The sequence below is a fragment of the Lethenteron reissneri genome, chromosome 47, assembly GCF_015708825.2.
Source record: "Lethenteron reissneri isolate LAM-NWPU_2019-01 chromosome 47, ASM1570882v1, whole genome shotgun sequence".
Taxonomy (NCBI): Eukaryota; Metazoa; Chordata; class Hyperoartia; order Petromyzontiformes; family Petromyzontidae; genus Lethenteron; species Lethenteron reissneri.
Window position 1 is genome coordinate 225,760 of NC_083825.1, and position 21,098 is coordinate 246,857.

At 46.3% G+C, this 21,098-nt stretch overlaps 1 protein-coding gene across 1 annotated transcript; it reads left to right on the forward strand.

Moving 5' to 3' along the window:
• Positions 1-712: 712 nt before the first annotated feature.
• Positions 713-19,130, forward strand: LOC133354560 (uncharacterized). Its single transcript, XM_061571494.1, has 6 exons — positions 713-732; positions 1,666-1,824; positions 6,070-6,770; positions 9,876-10,037; positions 12,486-12,678; positions 16,111-19,130. The coding sequence occupies exons 2-6, from the start codon at positions 1,773-1,775 to the stop codon at positions 16,224-16,226; spliced, it is 1,224 nt and encodes a 407-aa protein (XP_061427478.1). The 5' UTR covers positions 713-732; positions 1,666-1,772; the 3' UTR covers positions 16,227-19,130.
• Positions 19,131-21,098: the final 1,968 nt, after the last annotated feature.

Consider the following 21,098-nt stretch of genomic DNA (forward strand, 5'->3'; position numbering starts at 1 on the left):
TAATATGTTGTTGTGGCGGTTGTTATGTTTGTTGTTGTGTGCGTCCGCTAAAGCCGAACAATACAGACACGTGGAACTGCTTGTAACATATTTCCGGCGATGTGTGAAATGTGTGCACGCAAGTGACCTCTTGAAAGTATTAAATAAATGAGGACACATTCCGTCTCGTCCATGCCGTATTCGGCCACCAACACACCTTCCACGCATTGCAACAACACAACAACAACAACACCCATCCCTGTGGATCTGTGCTCGCCTGCTTCCCGACCTCGCACACCACTCGACAACGCCCTCCTCCCATCGCCTCCCCCCCTTTCACAAACTTTGCTCACCTCGTTCAATTCCAGAATCGTGTTCAACGCTTGGCCTCTTTTTTTTACTTGTGCTCGGCAAGTGTAATTATTTTTCTCTCTATCTCTCATGTACACTGTCGTTGGTATATGTTTTACATTCGCATGCTTAGTCACAATGGTGCTTGCGTTTGGACTTTGGTAACAGCGGCGTTCCGTTTTGAGTGTTTGTGTGGTGCCATTATCAATGAGTTCCACCGGTACAATAGTGCCCGTCTCGGAATGTTATACACCTGTGTAGCGTTTACTCTTTAATGATGCACGTGTGTTCAGTTAAACATTATTCGCGCAAAAATGCATTGTACTTCAGTTGATGGGATTCCAACGTGAACCTGTTTCGCATCTTTTTCGTTCGCGTTCGGCGTCGGCACTAGGTCCTCAGGTGCGTATTGTCTGTGGGCTGTACATATTGCGTGGATGTAATTGTATTTTTTTACGTGTATTAATGCCGTCAAATCGAATTTTAGTCGAATGGAGACCGATGTTAATGAGGGAGACAAGGATATAACGACAAGTGTAAATTGTGTATACCGGTGTGTAGTGGTTGGGTGTATGGCGAAGGCCGTGGCGCAATCGGTCAGCACACAGTTTCACGGATATCTCGTCACCCAGCTAACAATGACACATTGGGCCCAACATTGGCCATGTGGTTGGAACCGTTGAACCAACGCACGGCTCCGATGTTCAATGTATTATTGGTAGAGTTAGAATCCTGGCCACGGCTAACACTAGCCGTTGAAGTGATATCGGAACCGGTCCGCTTCATTCATCAACCCGCTTTGACCAGCGTGGTAAACAAGTATTGTTGAACAGCTCCCGCGGTGGATTTAGAGAGCCATTCGTATACGGTAATTATATTCCTGCCTAGTTTAAGAATCTATTTTCTATTACATCTTCAATAGGTGCTTTGTGGGTCATTGAGCTTGTGGCTCGGCAATCCGAGTTAAAAACTACGTTCAAATTACAGTACGTCCGTAATCCAAATATATTTTGCACCTCCAATTAGCACATTCGACTATGTACGTGTGCGAAAGTTCAAGATTCATACATTTAAAATTGTAGTATGTTACATAAAGTATTGGTATATCGGAGGGCAATGAGTTTTACACCCATTACGTATTAATCTTTTCTCTGTGTGTTGATCACGATAATCGTGGACGGGTTCAGTGCTGGTGCTGGCTATATCACAGCTACATGGAATGTAAAGAATGTGCCAAATCAATGTCTCTACTTGCATCGCGTCTCCAAGCATTGACCACCCCGCTCAATGTCTTCATAACAACGCAGGGATGTGTCCCTCGCTTCGTTTTTGCAGCAATTTTTGAGTTTGCTGACAAGCAACCCCTCCCTTGGCCAGACAGCGTTATCGTCGATCAACCGCCGTCCCCTCTTTCTGGACGACTCGAAGTGCCACCGCCGAGGATGTTCCGCAAGAGAAAGGACGTGTTCGTCATCCCTGGCCCAAACCACACCGGTGAGAATACGAACAAGTACACAAACCGCACTTCTTGTGAGCCCACTGCTGGATGAGGGCCTCTTTACACTTTGGGGGTGGAGGCGGATTGTCGTGGTTATTTGACCATGTCATACTTCGTCACCAGAGGGGGTGGAGGGCAGCGTAAATGTGGGCCCTTAGAAGTAATCATTATCACCATGATCCGTGGGCAGATAGCCTGTAGGTGTCCACTGCACGTTTCGTCAATTGCTTTCCACTTGCCTTGTGCCAATCTGCTCAAGTAGTGCGCACATCTTTCTGGCACCAATCTCTGGTGGTTGTCATCAAGGAATTCTCCATTAGGTCTTCCTCTATTTCCGGTTCCTTCCATTTTCCCCAAACAATACACTTTTAATTATACTGTTGTTGTTGTCCATCCTACATATATGTGTGTCTATAGAGTGTGCCCATATAGGTTGATATTGCCTGTGACGACCCTGCTTTGCACACACGGTGGTTAACCTTCGAAACTGCCACCCAGGTGCAAACCTCCTCCTGCTTGGCTTCTGAGATTAGGTGAATTGATCATATAAAAGAATATTTAAGAAATGTAATGTCTGTATATAATAACAAGGACTGATTTTAAATTGATCACAAGCAAAAAGTGTTTGGATGTTCAATATGAAGGGGAGCAGAAGTGCAGTGGCATGCTGTGTTATGGACCCGGCAATCCGAGTGAGATTTCCAGCCATTGCTAACATCGGTGGTGAGTGATGAAAGGCCTTGCTATGTCAGTCATCCTGTTGTCCGACCACACTTCACCAACCTCGTGGTTAGTGCTGGTTGTGAGAAGTGTGACCCAGGACCGGGTTCAGGTATTCACTCGCCCGCTGATGTGGCCATGGCCAGGAATCAAACTCGAGTTACCCGAGTCACAGTGCACCACGATAGCCACTGTGCCACCGTAACGCCCGTGTTGCTAGAACATTCCCCCTATCCATTTTGTGTCCCCATGTCTCAATTTTGTCTTGCTGTAATTGTGATTTTGTCACCTCTATACCGCCACACACACGCTTGTGTGTACCGTATTAGCAAGTCGCTAGGCTTGGAATCTTTGGCACCACTCTTAATAGTAGGCTTTAGCGCAGTTATAGGAATATTGGTGAACAATGTGACTCCTCGGTGGCCGAGGTCACTGGAGGTTCCGCATTGTCCAGAGGTCGGTGTAAACTCGACACCACTAATATGTGTGTTTTACACTCCGGCGTGTTAATCGCGCCAACTGCGTGACGCGTGGTACTCAGCGTTTTTGCAACGTGACAAATCTGCTTCAAAGTGGCAGCCTCTATTGAATTTGTTTTACTCTAATTACGCCAATTGTTTTCCCGCGGATCCTTCACCCTAACGTATGATGTGTAGAGAGGTGGTCGGACCAGTCCATTGTTTGTGGCGACTCTTGGACATTTGTCTGACCTCGCACAAAAGTAGACTTTGGTGGGAGGTCGTCCACCTGAATCAATGGAGACACTGGGACGGCAGTAACTTGAGCATAATCCCTGCCACCCATGTTGTAGCCCTCCACAGTCCATGCCTGCTCATGTTCACCATGCCCATCGCCGTGTTGCATCTGTAGTTTTGCGCAAATGCACGAGGCCAGCTGGGTATCTGCGTCATTTTGTTGTCCTTTCTTCTGAAACCTCCGATTAGCACGGTTGGCTATGTACGGCGTGGAAGAAGTTCAACGCACGTACATCATTCCCTTGACTCGTAGTCGTTCAGCTGAATTGAGGTGGCAGGCGGGGCTCAGTGTCAACGCCAGTTCCTCAACAAGGACATCGGTTCGATGCAAGAGTCAGTGCCTTTTGTGTGTTAATGTTTCTACCCCTATTCTGCATGTGTTTTTCGACCAGGTTTCTTCTATAGCTTAACATAGACAATATAATAGGTACTGGTCAAACATCCTAGTGATTTATAACTACCTACAAATTACACAATTGGTATTACTTAAAGCAACATCACCTCCACTGTAAAAAAACTTGGCAAAAATTTCGTGGATAAACAAGCATAATGGTTATTATAATGTAATGAGATTTTATTCGTTTTAAAGTTCATTACCTTTGGCACATTGCTTTGTTATTTTAAACTGTCACGTATTTGTTGTGAAATTTTGGAGGTGTTTGACATTCATGCACATATGTATGTATGTTGATCTTCATTTGCACCGTACGTAGCCAACCGTGCTAATCGGAGGTGCGGGGGAAGGACAACAAACTAAACACAAACATTTACGAGTTTTCAATTTGGATTGAAAAGTGCATAGCTCCAGTGGCTTCCTTCTATCGGAAGGGAGAGCGTTCCAGAAGGCTGCGGAAGCGCAACTGAAGGCGCGCGATGCAGTGACCACCTTTGTTCGATGGTTAGCCGAAAGCCGCTGCTGCTAGGATGACCGGAGTTCCGGTGAGTGGTTTATGCTCCTTTGAAGAGATCAGCGATTGCCATGTAAATCGCCCTGAGATGGCCTTTGAAGTGCGCTGTGTAAATAGATATTGATTGATCTCCGGTTCTTGCGACCTCCCCTCCTCACCATGATACAGCTTTGCCATGATTGGCAGTCGTCAGGTTCACGCAGCGCTGGCCCAGCGGCTTTATTTTGCGCTGCCCCAGCGGCTTTATTTTGCGCTGCCCCAAGCTCATCCTTTCAGAAGGGCCCAAGGCAATTGCTGAAATGACGCGTTCTTGTTATCATCGACATCGTTATGATCTCTAAGTTGAGCAGACTTCATCATCGCAGTATATGTGCCGTATTAATTTCGTACAATGTAAAACAAAGAGTTGCCGTGTAGCAATGAGGAGTATTTTATATTCATTACTTCATTGCAATATACTTTACTATTATCTATATTGTATGTAGTCCATCTGAGTTGGTGGCGGTTACTTTGATGTAGGGCTTTCGTCCTCTATTCAGAAACTGCAATAATAATAAAAAAATATTCGGAGTAGCGTAAATACATCGAATTGTCATGCAGTTGAAGACTATCTCGAATTTAGATTTGATTGATCACATTTAAAAAAAAATGCATTTCTTGAACCACACCATACACATTTTCACTAAGGCATTGTACCAGTGGCATTGCATTGGCTGGCATTTATGTACGTATGTATCTTAAACTTATTTATCACCGTACGTATCCATCCGTACTAATTGGAGGTGTAGGAGAAGGACGACAAGCTAAACACAAAAAGCAGTTCTCAAGAAATGAGTTTTCAATCTAAATGATTTACAAGTGCAGAGCTCCAGTGGCTTCCTAATAGCAGAACGGCTGCAGAAGTGCAACTGAAAACGCGCAATGTAATTACTGTCTTTGTTTGATGGCTGGACTTGGGACTTAGTAGCCAAAGCACCTCAGAATCTTTATTTATACTGGAGGAATCCGATGAGCTATAAAGTTTTTATTCACAGATGTCCAATAGGGACTTGGGGTCAGAAGGTTGCAACAACAAACAATACAAAAACACGACAGGAGTGCAAAGTATAGGAAAGGTAAGCAAATCACAAAAAAACCCCGTTTTATTTTACCAACTAAAGCCCACTGAGATTTTTACTTATTTTTTAAAAGCAACCTGCCCACAAATGATAGCTCAACGAAGTGGCAAATAATTATCAATGTCGAGCAGGCAAATGATCAAATAATCTCAGTGCATTTTTCTAAATGTGGGGGGGAAAACTGGAGGATCTCGGATAAAAAAAATCCACGTGACCACGGGAGAGAGACACACAAACTCCAAATATACAGGAGTCAGGATTGGGATCGAACCCCCGATCTCCTGCATACCAGGCAAAGGAGATAATATCTCGCCACTGTGGCATCTTGGCCCAGATCTATTGCACATCTGATATCAACACATCTGCATTGCCATTAACGCACTCCTACTTATGATGCATGTTTGATGAACCTACTTTCTTGCCTCCTATCCATCAATCGTCATCAACTTTATTCATTATCGTGCCTCCTGTCACCTGTCAACCTCTTATCAGACCTCATTGGTCACCCTGTGCCCTTATAAATCTCAACGTTCACCCTACAAAGTCCCATCACAAGAGAGAAACACAAACAATGAGCCAATTATTTTGTTGTTGCCTGTATTGAAAATGCTGTATGCCATATGGACCTGAAAACTTCGTTTCCTGTACAAGAATACGGGGTAAACCACGTGGGTTGACACAGTATGCAGTGTATTCGGCACCTAATCCCGATGCCACCGACCCCGCGCTCTGTCACACAGAAAACGCCGGCGGCGGCGGCGTCCCCGCCGTGACCCTGCTTAGGGTGGGGCCCGCGCCGGACCGCAGCCCCGTGCGGCGGCCCTGGTACGCGGGTGGCCGCCACGGCATCCCCGGCTTCCCCTTCCACCGAAAAACTTCGCGGGCCGCGTGGAGGATCAGCCGCGGCCTGCGCACCCGCTGCTCGCACGACTCTGGCGTCGAGGTCTCGAGTAGCGCTCCTCCGTCCCCGGGAACAGCCGTGGTCGTCGTCGCTACCGCCAACGATGACGCCGATGACAACAACCCGGCCGTGACGACGGTGCCCTTGAGGCATCGGAACTGTGCTCCCGGCGGCGTGTCCGGCTCTGTCGACGGATCGCCGGTGGCAGTGCTCTCGGACCTGCCTGGCGAGCGCCATCCGTCGGCCCAGCCTCGAAGAGGCAGGAAAGCCGCGGGGAAATATCCCCGAGGCCACGAGTCTGGGGAGGCTCAGAGACTCGAGCTCGTGGACGAGGACGGTGTCCGGGAGCCCTCAGTAGAGTCTGAAGACGAGGTTGTGAGCGGGGCATCATCGGACAAAAAGCCGACACCGAGTGTCTCGCAAGTAGCGGGCAGGAGGCGCAGGGAGACGTGCGAGCGTCGTATGGGAGTGGAGATGGAGCGGCCGCTGAAGGAGAAGAGCGCGGATCGCACTGACGGACTGCATGAGCGCCGTGTTCAGGTGGGCTATTCACGCTTCACCGTGGTCAAAATCGTCATCTTTGTCTATCCGCATTACCCAACCCACCCGGCTGCCAAATAAACCGTTGCCCCGCACCAATCTATTGAGCCTGATCCAAGGTAATCTGCCTGGCTGCGGCCCTATGTACAAGCGTAACGGATTTGTATTGGCGATGTAAGGCGGTCTGATCCGAGTCCCAGGCTTACTGCCACCGTTGAGTAGTTCCGAGCCGTTTTACATGCTTAGTGGCGAGCGGCGGCAGCAGTAGTTGGGATAAGCACTCCGCTTTGAGCCAAAAGGCTGTGAGCCCCTGACAGGAAGGGGAAGCCTTGGCTTAAGCCTTGTTGACACCAATTGTAGTGTGTAACACCTAAAGGTGGCCCACGTACTTTAAAGACGAGCCAGTCACCCGCCGTCTGCATTTACATTCAAGAGCAGGTATTGTATAGTTAAGCAGCCAAGCCACATTTTTGGTCTTGGTTATTAGAAATAATTTGGTACGCATGCATGTACTCTATGTATGTGTTTATGTCCTGATATGTCCAGTCATCTCCATTAACCCATAACACTCAGGTCTGTCCCGTGACACCCTGCCAGCAAGCCTTAGACACTTCACGTGACCTCAAAGTGCACCTGGCCTGGTATAAGTGCCGCACTGAATGGCGGCTGTCATACGGACACATTTGCTTCATGATTGCGGGGGCCTGGTTTTTGTGTGATTGCCAGTTTAGTAGATACACACAGAAAAGAGAGAGGAAAAAATTAACCCGTAAAAACAAAGTTTTTCACTAAATCCTTTATATGCGTGGCGGCTAGAGTCCTCTCATCCTCTGGCTTGAGATGGCTGCCACCTATGGGTCAGATGATTGCCTGCCACCATTAAGCAATTGGTAATTAAATATAAACATTTTCCCCCTAAAATGTTGAAAATTTTGGAAAAAAAATTTCACGAAAATAAATTGTCACGCACAACGAGTCTGTGTTCAAAATGTCAGCTCGATTGGATCACGGGAAGTGGGTTAAAAAACGACCGAAAGATTTGCACGGTCGTAAGCACGCAAGCAAGCAAGCAAGTGAACTTAATTTAACGGATTTAAAAAAAGGAATCCTCATCAGCCATGATCAGTCCACTGCTGACTGAAGGCCTCCCCAGCTGTGGACATATCTCGCTGCCTTGCGAAGTGACAATCAATCTAGTAGCACCTGTGGCACAAGCTGATTTCATTGCTCTGTCTCTGCAGTGGATATATACCTACCAGGGCCTACATTTAAATAGTACAGGTGATTAAAGACCATTTACAAAAATTGGAAAACAGGTTACATGATGAAAGTGGCTCGATCGATAATACCATAGAATGGGAGTTGGATAGGGAGTGACAGCTGTGCCAAAGTGATTTACAGCGACATTCGAAGATGTTTTCTGAAAACTCGACTGGAGAAAGGAAGACATTTAATATAAATGGTAAAAATATTAACAAAGGAATATCGAGGCATAATCATCGTTTTTGGGTTAGATCGCGTTATTTATAAATGTGTCGTAACCCTCCACCACCCGACACGGCCAATCAGCAAAAAAAAGTGTCACGTTGACAAAAGACAAATAGTTCATTACTTTAGCCCACCGATGTGTTGAAGCATGAAACCGCAAAATTTTAATTTTTTGAGTACGACGTTTTGCTGGCAATTGCATCCAGCATCATCGGGCAATTCGCCAGAATAAAATGGAGTTCGCTTCTCAATCGCCTGCTGAGCTGAGGCAATTCTAATGATAAATGTGGGTGTTGATTTAGGTTATAGCTGCGTATTAAATGAATGTGTTCTGCGATGGTAATCATAGTTGATCTGCACAGCAGTTGGGAACGTCCGTGTCCGTGCGCGATGCCGAGCTGCAAACCAAACTGTGGTCCAAGGTCATTGCTTTTGAGGCCTAGATCAGTCTGGCTAGAATTGGCTTGTGAATGGGCACCTTTTCCACTGGTCAATGTTAAATCTTTTGGCCTTGGCAGATCCAGTTGATGAAAAATAAACCATAGGGTTAGGTTGCTAAAGCATCTCTGCTACAAGCAACAGGTTACCCAATAGCCATGACAAATGCATGGAGTGTGCAGCACTTTCCAACGTTCCTTTGTCCTCGGACATATTGAATTTAGCTGTCGGGGGTAAAACACGTTTGCGTGTTTGCACGCCACAGTACTTTATGCCGTGGCGTGTCTCTTGAGACCTTGGTAATCTTTTCGATTTAAAGCTTTCGTGACTGCAGGGATTCATCTTCTTGGTTCTTTCGGTACAGTCACGTAGAAGGGAAGTAATAAAATAATAAAAATAAAACATAATAAAATTATTCTCACGACGTTTCGGCCACAACGCAAGCAGCCGTCCTCAGGTGAAGACCAGGTCTGTCGGGGAGACAGCGTCTGTCGGGGAGACAGTGTCTCCCGACCTGGTCTTCACCTGAGGACGGCTGCTTGCGTTGTGGCCGAAACGTCGTGAGAATAATTTTATTATGTTTTATTTTTATTATTTTATTACTTCCCTTCTATGTGACTTTACCGAAAGAACCAAGAAGATGAAACCTTGGTAATCCTTTGATAAACGTGGCCAGTTTAGTCTGGTAAGTTCCGAATAGCAACGCTACTTTTGACTAAAGTTCCGTTCACATTGGCTCGTTTCTACGAGTCATCCCCTCCCATCTCCCAGCCGCTGCTGCCGTTACAGGCAGACGAACAGAGCTAACGAACACAATTTTTACCTTATTCGGAAAGCACAAATGCAATTTGTCGCCGTTCACGTCTGTGTAACAGTTGGTGCGTGTTAGCCAGCTTGTGTCCAAGACATTGTGTTTCATGACACTTTGTTATGTCTGACCGATGCTACTGCTGCAGGTGCTATTGCTGCTACTGCTGTAGCTATCGCTATTACTGCAGCTATTTCCGCAGCTGTTGCTGTTGATGGTGCTGCTACTATTGCTGCTGCTTTTACTGCTGTTGCTGATAATGCTATTGCTGATGTTGCGATTGCTGCTTCTGTGATCGCTGTTGCTGCCGCCGACACTCATTGATCACATGGGCCCAGGTGTCTAATCCAGCGTTACTGGCCGACGTTCAGGTAAAAGCTGCTGCAGCGGTGGGCGTGGGCATGGGGCTGTGCCACCTGGACCAACTGTGCCGCCTCATGGAGAAGATGGGGCACCTCAATGAGGCCAACAGGAGGCTCCAGCAGCAGCTCGTGCATCTACAAAGTGACCTGCAGGCCCAGAGGTTCCAACAGGTCAGGCCCGACGCCACAAAAGGCCCCGCACTCCGATCTGCTTGTGCATTTCCTCGCAGTCACTTTTGTGTCCAGGAAAAAATAATTTCCGAAGTTATTTCCTGCTCCAAAATGTTCAGCGAGATGGTGCCCATCTCCTTTTAACGGCCATGAGCCAGTGGTGGAAATTTCACATTCCTATGGTCGGGGGTGAGTGTATTTATAGGTGAGCCACTGTTGACACCCCCCACAAAGTGCTGACGTTGATGCAATGTTCAGTGTGTGTGTGCATAAGCTTGATAATTCGGCATTAAATAATTAAGTATTTCGTTTATTTAAACAAATGTTCACGCGTGTGATACACGTATCAATTGAATTTGTGTGGAGTTTATTAATATAGATTAATCGATACGAGACTAATTGGAGAGTGAGATGACCTCACTTGTGGAAGTTCCTCCCCAATTCGGCTTTAGAACTTCCCCTTGAGTGCCACTCCAAGGCCCGTGTGGGTAACTGCGCCTCTTCTCCAGTCGCACCCACCATCGTGTCTCATCTGATCCGCATCCTCCCCTCTCACCCTCGGTCTTCCCTCCTATACTGCTGTCTGCCCTGCACTGGGTGGCATCTCCCTCTTAGCCCTTCTCCTCGTGCGCCTTTCTCGTCCGCTCTTCGATAATTTTTAGTAACCCCTCGCTCGGGCTCAAACTTCTTCATTCGGCCTCATTTCCCTCTGAGATGGAGATACTTCCAACATACACGCGTGCTCCTCAACACTAGCCAAATGATGGAACTTTAATTGTGTTCAAATGGAGTTCAGGGTTCCCTCGTGTTCACAACGGATGCGTTCCGGAGATACTCGTGAATATAAAATTTTGCGGATAATGATATTGGCCTACGAAAACTCATCTTTTGAATGAATTACCTTAAATAAATACATAAATAAGCTGTTAAATAATTTTTTTTTATTGGTTATAATAAACGTAAATTAAATATGAAAACATTAAAGTATTAAATAATATTCTTTGGTTTTTTCGGTAAAGTCACGTATAAAAATAAAATAATAAATTAAATAATAGCATACGACGTTTCGATTGCAACACAAGCAATCATCATCAGGTATAATGAAATAGCGACATAGAATATAACCAGAAAACTATAGACAGACATATAAGCAGACAGATATCACCAAGATACATAGAGAGAGCAACCCAGGTACAGAGAGAGGTGATCGTCTCTGTGGGGTGGCCTTAAATAGACAGAGGGGGGCGGAGGCAGAGAGAGGGAGGGGGTAGGGAAAACATTTACATGTCAATGAGTACGAAGGGAGGGGAGTAAGGTAAGCAGGCTTAGAGGGAGACAGAACACACTAAATTAAATAACCTAGCAAAGTATCGAAATGTTATGTAAAACGACACAGAGAGTCGGTCAACACACAATTAACGCATTGCCTGGTCGATTACGTATTTCAAAGATTGCTAAGTTAGAATTTAAGTGTGAAAATTCCAAAGAAAGACAAAACATAAAAAAAAGAGGAACGGAGACACACAGACAGAGCAGAACCTAAGAACGATACAAAACGAGTGTAGACAGAGAAAATTACACTAATTTTGTAATTTTCTCTGTCTACACTCGTTTTGTATCGTTCTTAGGTTCTGCTCTGTCTGTGTGTCTCCGTTCCTCTTTTTTTTTGTCTTTCTTTGGAATTTTCACACTTAAATTCTAACTTAGCAATCTTTGAAATACGTAATCGACCAGGCAATGCGTTAATTGTGTGTTGACCGACTCTCTGTGTCGTTTTACATAACATTTCGATACTTTGCTAGGTTATTTAATTTAGTGTGTTCTGTCTCCCTCTAAGCCTGCTTACCTTACTCCCCTCCCTTCGTACTCATTGACATGTAAATGTTTTCCCTACCCCCTCCCTCTCTCTGCCTCCGCCCCCCTCTGTCTATTTAAGGCCACCCCACAGAGACGATCACCTCTCTCTGTACCTGGGTTGCTCTCTCTATGTATCTTGGTGATATCTGTCTGCTTATATGTCTGTCTATAGTTTTCTGGTTATATTCTATGTCGCTATTTCATTATACCTGATGATGATTGCTTGTGTTGCAATCGAAACGTCGTATGCTATTATTTAATTTATTATTTTATTTTTATACGTGACTTTACCGAAAAAACCAAAGAATAATTCCTGCAGTCACGAAAGCTCCAAAATTAATATTAAATAATAGTTTACAAATTAACCTAACTTTAATTATGATTATGCTACACAGTAGAATGATGCAGTAACAATGATGCTGACGACGATGATAGAGACTGAGTGACCGCAACAACATTTCCATCTGTTCTGAACAAGCCTGGCGGCTTCTTGTCAGAACCACCATGTCGCCTTTATTGGTTACTCTGCTTTGGAACGGACATGGGGAGACAGCCCCCGTCCTCACTTCTCCCCTCCCACCTCTCACTCAGGGCCTGCTGCTGTCCGCCTGCCGGTGCGGGACGCGCGCTTGGGTGCAGCAGCACTGGCTGTCACTGGCGCAGTCTCCAGGCAGCGCTGGCCCGAGGCTCCGCTCGCACTCCGACGTCGCCGCGGAGACGTTCGTCGCTGCGGAGACGCTCGGCGCCGCTGTGCACAGGCAGCGGCCGCCCCCGGGAGCTGCAGGTGCCTGATGCTCGTGACTAAACTAAAACTATTTTTTTTATTTCACCAGGTAAGGCCCACTGAGCTATGTAGCTCTTTTTTCCAGAAGTAACCTGGCCACAAATTATAGCTCAACGAAATGGCTTATCACGTGGAAATTCATAGCGGCCAAATACTTCAAACGCACAGTCATTCTAAATGTGGAGGGAAAATCCGGAGGACCCGGAGAAAAATCCACGCGACCACAGGGGGAGAGACATTCAAACTCCAAATATACAGGCGTTTGGGTTGGAATCGAACCCAGGACCTCCTGCATACCAGGCGAGGGAGTTAACATCTTGCCACGAGTGGCGTCACGCGTGAGTGCCTGAGCCCCACAGGGTCTTGCGGGCGTGGGAAGGATGGGACGTGGCTCGTTTGGCTCAGCGTCCGGGGTCTCGGGGGTTCAATTATCAGTCCCATCACCATCGGCATCGTCGTCGACATCATCACCGTCAGAAATGAACTTGATAAAATTCTTCTTTGCCATTACCACCACATTCTCAACTAACACAGCAGTTTTCAACCGGTGGGTTGAGCATCCATTTTGGCAGGAGGGGTGTGGGGGGGATGCAGGATGCAGCATGGATACCGTGCAGGAGAAACTTTTAATGGACGCGGGGAACATCAGCGCCATGTTGCGGCGACAGACGGCACAATATGAAGCAAATGCCTTGGTAACGTCACAGTGGCTAGAGTCGTGGCCATGTGATTGCCCTGTGTAATGTGACCTTGACCTGGGAAGGACCAATGGTATTCGTTGGGTGAGGGTAGCAGCCATACCAAAATATTTAAAATTACTGCCTTAAACCTACGTCATCAACACCACAATTACAATTACCTATATGATAGTTATTTGTATCGTCATTGTGCTCCTCTTTATTATAATTTTGATCATTCACAGTGAAGGCTGAGATCTTGGCATGGTTATTAATAAAAATTCACGACCTCCGGCACTGCCTCCAAGGCCCAAAAATCGGCCCTCCTGGATTTGACATTCCTCTGGCATCGGTGGTGTGGCCATCAACCACATCAGAACATCAGCTCAACAGCAGGTCGATGTGCACATCTTATTCGTGAATTGAAAAATAAAGACAAGCCACAGTAGTGCAATCGTCGCAATGCAACACAAACTATTAACCATGTTGTAAACCACGTAGTCTGCACTCCTTTAGCCTATGAGTTGGATTAGCAAAACTACATGAACTCTCTCCTGAAGCCCTCTCATCGTGGCTAGCAACAGACCTCGACATTGGCATTTAGCTCCTGAATATATTGCCATATGCAAAAACAGAATAAGAAATTCGCTGAAAATACAGATCCATATATATTTTATTTCCTGTTTCAGTAAAGGTGCTGCTTCCGTGTTCACTTGTGAGCCCATTTTGCAACATTGTACTTTGCACCAGCGCGTCATAGCTCCACAAGACAATATAATTACTGAGGTCCAGTAAAAAAAGACACACACATGGAACGATTAACAGGCGTGCATTGGAGTGATGAAACGAAAGAGGGGTAGGCGAGTTGGTGTGGTTTTGGAAAGCCGGACTTGATGATGAAACGCACCTTACCAATTTGCCAAAACACAGTAATACCTCTGTTAATGAATCCTCTCGGAACAAAACTTCTGAATAATCCGAACGCCGTGCGTGTCCTGTAAGCGCGACCGAGTGGGGTTCGTCGACTGTAGAGAGCTTTGCGAGTCTTCCTCACTCGGCACAATCAGCGGTGTGTGTCCCCAGCCTTCCCTCTTTCCGGCCCTCCACTGCACGAGTTTTACCTCGTGTTGGTAAAGTGTGATTGCGTCTTTTTTTTGCAGTGACAAATAGATTTTTTTTACTAACCCCCATTTATCTCATGCAACTGATGACCATCTAGTGCTAAGCGGCCTTACTGGGCAAAAAGTGAGGCATAAATGCATCTCTTTGGGGAGAAGGTGGGAGAGATGACAAGTGACGTGGTGCGTGCATTCTGGTTGGCGCAGTCCACCTTGAAACGCAACTTTACACCAAGTGGACAGACCAAGTGCAACTGTGCAGCCATGTCTTTTTTTATTGTTACCCCCCTCCTCTCTTCTCTGAAGTCCTGGAAAGCATCCCGATGCCTCCCAGGTTATATCTAACTCTGGTAACGAAGTTTCTGATAACGAAGTGACATCGTGGAACGCATATGCCTTGTTTTTCAGTTTCATTTCAGTTTCATTAATGAGGTATAACCCTGTGAGCCATGCGGCTCTTGACTCAGCTGCAAAAAAAAAAACATGAACAAGAAACATCTTAAAGTGACTACATGCAACAGAAAAATCCAGGAAGAAACAGCAAAGTCTTCCAGAAAAAGCACCGTATTTCAATGCTGTGTGCATAAATCCTAGTGGGATGCAAGTCAAACAATAACAACCATAAGACACTGTAGATTAAAGTTATAATGCTAACTCTGTACTACAACAAACAAACACGGCAAAACCAAAACATTTTAAAAATCACCAAAATGAAGCTATAAAAAACAATGTAACAGTGATACATAACATGTACGGCCAAACTTTGCAGCCATAGCTGGCTGCACGAGGTATTACTTGCACACGTTTTTTAATCGGCGTAAATCGCCTGCCGATCAGAAACATGGAAATTGATGAAGAAAACGGAACATAAAGGCTGAAAATTGCACAGAGAAACATGGCGAGGGGTGTATGCTTTGACTTGCACTAAGAGGCAGGAAGAGTAACGCATGGATTTGAGCGCTCACTTAGGTTACAATCAGTTACTTTGGCTGCGGAGAAAGAGAAGTGGGTTCGGGAAGGATACGTCGCTGAAAGGGGTTGATGGCCGGTGGGTCGAGACGAGCAATGGAGTGGCCGCCATGGAGGGGCATCTGCCCGAGAGGTCGCGTCCACCACGGAGACGGAGCAATGAAATCTGGCGCGAGGTGGATTGGTACATCACGGGTTCGTGAGAGATGGCAGCGGCTTGGGGAGGGAGGCCTTCATCCGTGGATTATCAGGCCTGAGGGCACTGTGGTGGCGAGATGTCAACTACCTCGCTTGGTATACAGGAGGTTGTGGGTTCGATCCCAACCCTGAGGCCTGTATGTTTGGAGTATGCATGCTCTCCCCGTGGTCGCATGGATTTTTCTATGGGTTTTCTGATTTTTTCCTCCATTTAGAATCAACATGCGTATTGATTTTTCGACTGCTATAAATTTCCACGTGATAAGCCACTTAATTGAGCTATCATTTGTGATAGCCAGGTTGCTTCTGAAAAAGATCTATATAGCTCGGTGGGGCTTACCTGGTAAAATAAAAAGTCAAGTTTATAAATTTAGTTTATTGAAATTTAAACTTGATTTTATTTTTGCTATCCCTTGTTCTCACGGCGGGTGCTTGGATTTGTCTTTGTCCCCACCCACCGTCCTGTGTAGGCATGCCGAGACGCAGCTGCTCGGTCAACACCCACGGTCACGTCGACGCCGCCCTCGTGGAGAAGGACCGGGGGTCCATGGCCCCCAAGAAGCACGTCCTCAACTCGCTACCGTAGACGGTGGAGTCCGTTCGCCGCATTGTGTTGGGACCGGAGGGGGGTGGTGGGAGCAGGCAGCACTAATGGCGGGACGAGAGCCACCCTCGCTCCGGCAATAAACACGAACCAACCCAGCCCTACGGCGTAGCGATACTGCTCGCCTTTACAGGTGCTCGAGCTGGCCTCACCGATTATGTAAGAAAGCGATTGCTCGACAAATCAGAAAACACCAATTTGGGGGGTGGGGGTAAGTCTGACCTCTGTTCTCATGTGTGCCGCTGGATGGGAGGTGATGGGCGGGGCTTGTTGACATCACCAGCCCCATCACGCTGGTGGAGGTTCGTAGGGGGTTTCCTGCTTTCGGGAGGCAGGATGTCGGGGTGGCCGTCAATATTAAGTAGGGCCCGAATAATCGACCAGGAAAAATAATCGATGACAATTTTCCAACGATGTAATCGATTTTGATCCTCAGCTCTGCAAGGTACCCTCGCCATCATCTCTCTTCCCTATCTCAATTTCACCCTCGACCCCACACCTCCTCTGCACTGATGTGTTATTTAAGTGCTCGGCTGATACTCGGAGCTGCTCGGAGGACTTTTATTGTGAGATGGTGTTGGGTTCAGCGCACCCGGCGGCAGTGTATTTGTAACGTGCAATTACTGCAAGCGGGGTTGAGCCGAGGTCGTGCTTGTATGGGCGATCGCCATGCATGACCAGCGTTATAGGCTGCTGCCAGCAGAGTGCATTGCAGCAAGATCTATTATTGTACGGTACCCACGCTGGCCAGATTACTCCCCCCCCCCCCCCCCCCCCCCCGTGATTCGCATGGTGTCGGGAGGCCCTCATCCAGCAGTGGCTTGACACAGGGGCTCCATAATAATCGCCATGACCAGTTAGGGGGTTATTGTACACATGTACAATAACGTGTACATCACAAGGAGCTTTCGTTGCAGAGAGTTCTTTTGTTCTTTTAAATCTGCCAGCTTTCTGGAGGGCTGAGGGCCCCAGTGCCTTTGCCTGAGAGGTGCCCCCCTGCAGGCAAAGCTGACTGGTGTGCGCAAGTCAATGGAACGAGCAGCGCTGCACGATCTGGAATTTTTTATCCTTGCATCAAGAAATCCCCAAATCCCCCTCCCTCTAAGCTTTACCGAACTCTGAAATCACCTCTTCCTACTTCTCAACGTCACCTATTTAGGCTGCTGGATTGTATTGCCAAAAGGGCAGTTAAACATCTGAATTCATGCTTGTGCCCTCTTTGTAGTCAAATTCAGGGAGTTTCTGAACTTGATTTGCGCGATCACAACCAAGACGTTTAAGTATTTTTCTGGTTAAAAGACTGTCTCTGAGAACACTACATGAATGTACGGCACAGCATACTTGCGAACTCTATGGTAGACTGGCAATGTTTAAATCCATTTACCGCATAGCGTTATGTTGAAAAACGAAAATTGTCAAGATATTTTTTCAATGTGGTAAATGTACCAAACAAATGGCAGCTTGGCACTTAGCATCTTTTAGGGTTGGCAGTTGTGGTATTTGTGATGTGCACTGGTCAGAGGGGAGAAAAAGCTGAGAATTTGAGTTGAACATTTTAATTCGTAAAACAAAAGTTAATTGTATACAGGTTTACGAAACTATATTGGTGAGTACGGAATAAATCGCTGTCTTTACGCAGCACTGCTCCGTAAGAATTGGTATCCTTCCACCAGTACAGTGATTGGTAGAGACCGGGTAATGTAGCGAATGCATGCATTGCTATTGTTTCCAGCCATTTGCGATGATTCTCTCTTAACTACGTCACATTTTAAAAAATTGCCGTTTTCGACTCTGCCGCTAACAGTAATCGCTTTGCCGATTATCAGCTGCCTTATCCATTTTTAATAAGCGTATCCCTTTAACCAACAAGCAATTTTGTAGATATTTTAGCACTGGTTTTATTATATGTTGAAAACTATTGGTTCATGACTGGAGGATGAAATTATTGCAGGTTTGGAATGTTGAGGTTTATTTTGCTTGTAGTTAAAATTTTACTGACAAAAAAAACTTTTTTTAAGAAATGCGCGCCAACGTAATGTTCCTTCATAATGGTTGCATGTTCCTTACGGACCCAGGTCATAGCCGTTTTTGCAGGAACACCTGTTTGAGCAAAAAAAATACATTGGGCCTTTGTTAGGTTTTGCATAGCTGTTACGGAACACCTGAGCAGCTGCACAGCATTTTTAATCGGACGGAGTCGGGGAACTTTTTTTTACATTGCGGACATTCCTGCAACGTCAATGTGCAATCGGCATGCCTGTTGTGATTGAGGTGGTGGGTTTCACCTCTGCGGTTTTAAAAGTCCATATTTCAAGGTGACCTTTCTGCTTCGACAACTCCTTCATTCAGCGGTAATTTCAAAGCCATTTATTTCAACTGCGGATTTTTCTGGCTTAAAAAAATTCTAAAGTAACTTTGTGTAGGAATTCATGGAATGTCCAAATTGCTTGCTGTTTATTTTATGCATTTGGCCCAGATTTGTTCAAGATTTAATATCGCCCACCTCTCTTTTGAACATAATTGCACATTCCATATGATCAAATCTCATAAGTCAAGAGTCGTGGATTATTACACTAATGTACAGCCGTACAAATTATCATGTCCACTTAAAGCTATTTCACATACTGGAATTTTAGTCAAAGTATCTGGAATTGATCCGTTTATTGGTTTGTATATCCAGCAAATATATCAATCTTGTTTGGAAAATTAGTTTTATTCTGAAATTATTGTAAGATTAATTGCTAAATTCAATGTGAAAGTTCCTTATTAATACACTACTCACTCCAACAAGGTTTTGTGGGTCGTAAGCCATAAGGTTATGGTCACTATTTTATTAGCAATATTTTGGATTTTGAATTTTAACAGTGGCATGTGCTGATTTTTAAATACAACTCGTTTCCATAAATGATCCGTCCTGACTCCTGTTCGATTTGTTGTCCAAGTTATTGTGACTGCGAGTGGCCATGTTGTTAAGTCGTTTTCATATCCGAGTGCAGGTGGTGGGCGCACACATTTAGGAGACAAAGGCGGTCGGGCGTGGTCTTTGCCACACCACCGGCTGGTGTGCCGTGTCGGGCTTTACTGCTGCTCGCTAGCAGCCCCAGCAGTCTATGAATGCTACACAAAGGACATTTGTTCTGCACACTCGCACAAAGGTGGAGCAGTAGGTGTATTTGTTAGCACACTGCGCTACTAATCTGGTGACCTGAGTTTAATTCCTGGTCATAGATAACATCAGTGGAAATTATATAGACCGGTCCTGGGCCTCCCCTAGGCCAACTGATCCTTCAATGAGTACCGGGTGTGGTGGATTTTTAATGGCGCTTGAGCAACAAAAGCAGATAGGCTGTGATGCTGGGCTACACAACCCTTTGTGTGCCATGCCAGCCTAAATAGGTACCCGCTAACAGCACGTGACCCAACATGGTTATATTGCTATAGGGGGTTGTGTTATGGGCCGACAAGTAGCTTACTCAGTTTTGTGCTTTGAAATCCCCGTGTGTGTAGTTACTTGTGACCTTTGCCCACTTTATTGTCATCGAAGTAGATTAGTAAGCATTTCATACCTGTATGGGATAACGCAATTTGCAAAAGCACACCACCCGGCTGCACATCCATTTTTAGGTGTGTGTAGTACCTATATTACTACAGGGTATATCGCGCAGCACTACGAACCTGGAAACCTGATTTTACTTCCCGCTCGCGGCCAACACCAGTGACGATTATGTGAACCGGTCCTGGGCCTCCCCGAAGTCGACTCGGCATCAAATGAGTACCTGGTACTGTGTGTAAACATCGCCACTCGGGAGACCAAGACGGTCGGGCGTCGTGCTGGCCACCCACCACCTCATGTGCGGTGCCGGCCTTCATAGGTGCTAGCTAACAGCACTTGGCCCAACAGTCTGTTAAAGGCTAAAGGATAGGTGTTTGTCTTGTAGTAGTTATAGCGTGGGGAGCAGTAGTGCAATGGTTAGCGCACTGTGCTACGAATCCGGCAACGTGATGTCAATTCCCGCTCATGGCCAACACTAGTGAATTGGTTCTGGGCCTCCCCTCGGTCGACTCAGCCTTAAATGAGTACCTGGTGTGGTGTGTGAACATCGCCACTATTTAAGTTTTTATTTTACCAGACAAGGTCCACTAAGCTATATGGCTCTTTTTCAGAAGTGACTTGGCCACAAATAATATCTCAACGAAGTGGCTTATGTGGAAATCTATAGCAGCCAAATAATCAAAATGCGTGTTGATTATAAATGTGGGGGGAAACCGAAGGACCTGGAGAAAAATCCACACGACCACGGGGAGAGACACGCAAACTCCAAATATACAAGCATCAGAGTTGGGATCTAACACACGACATCCTGCATACCAGGTGAGGGAGATAACATCTCGTCACTGGGGAGACAAAGGCGGCCGGGCGTGGTGCTGGCTACCCAGCCCCTCATGCCGTGCCGGCCTTGCCCCAACAGTCTGCTCGGGCTATCCAGGGGGTCTGTCTTTCTTGTAGTAATCACGCACCGTGTTACAGTCCCCCTGCTGCATCCTGATCTCGAATGATTGTGCAATATCCGTGCTCAGGGTGCCAAAGGGGCAGCCAGGTGTCTTTTTGGGGGGGTCAGAACCCCCCCCCATTGTGTGTCATGCCAGCTCTGGTGGTGTTCACCAACAGCACTTGCCCCACACATTCTCTGGGGTAAAACCGGAGATCTTTGTCTTTTGTATCTGGTCCCAGTTACATCAACTTTCCCATGTCTGCTAATCCGCAGGTTAGCCCATCAGGGATAAATGACTTGAACTATCTGGCGCGCGGTAAGTCATGTGAAATGTCCCGCGTTGGGTGTGCCAAGACACGAC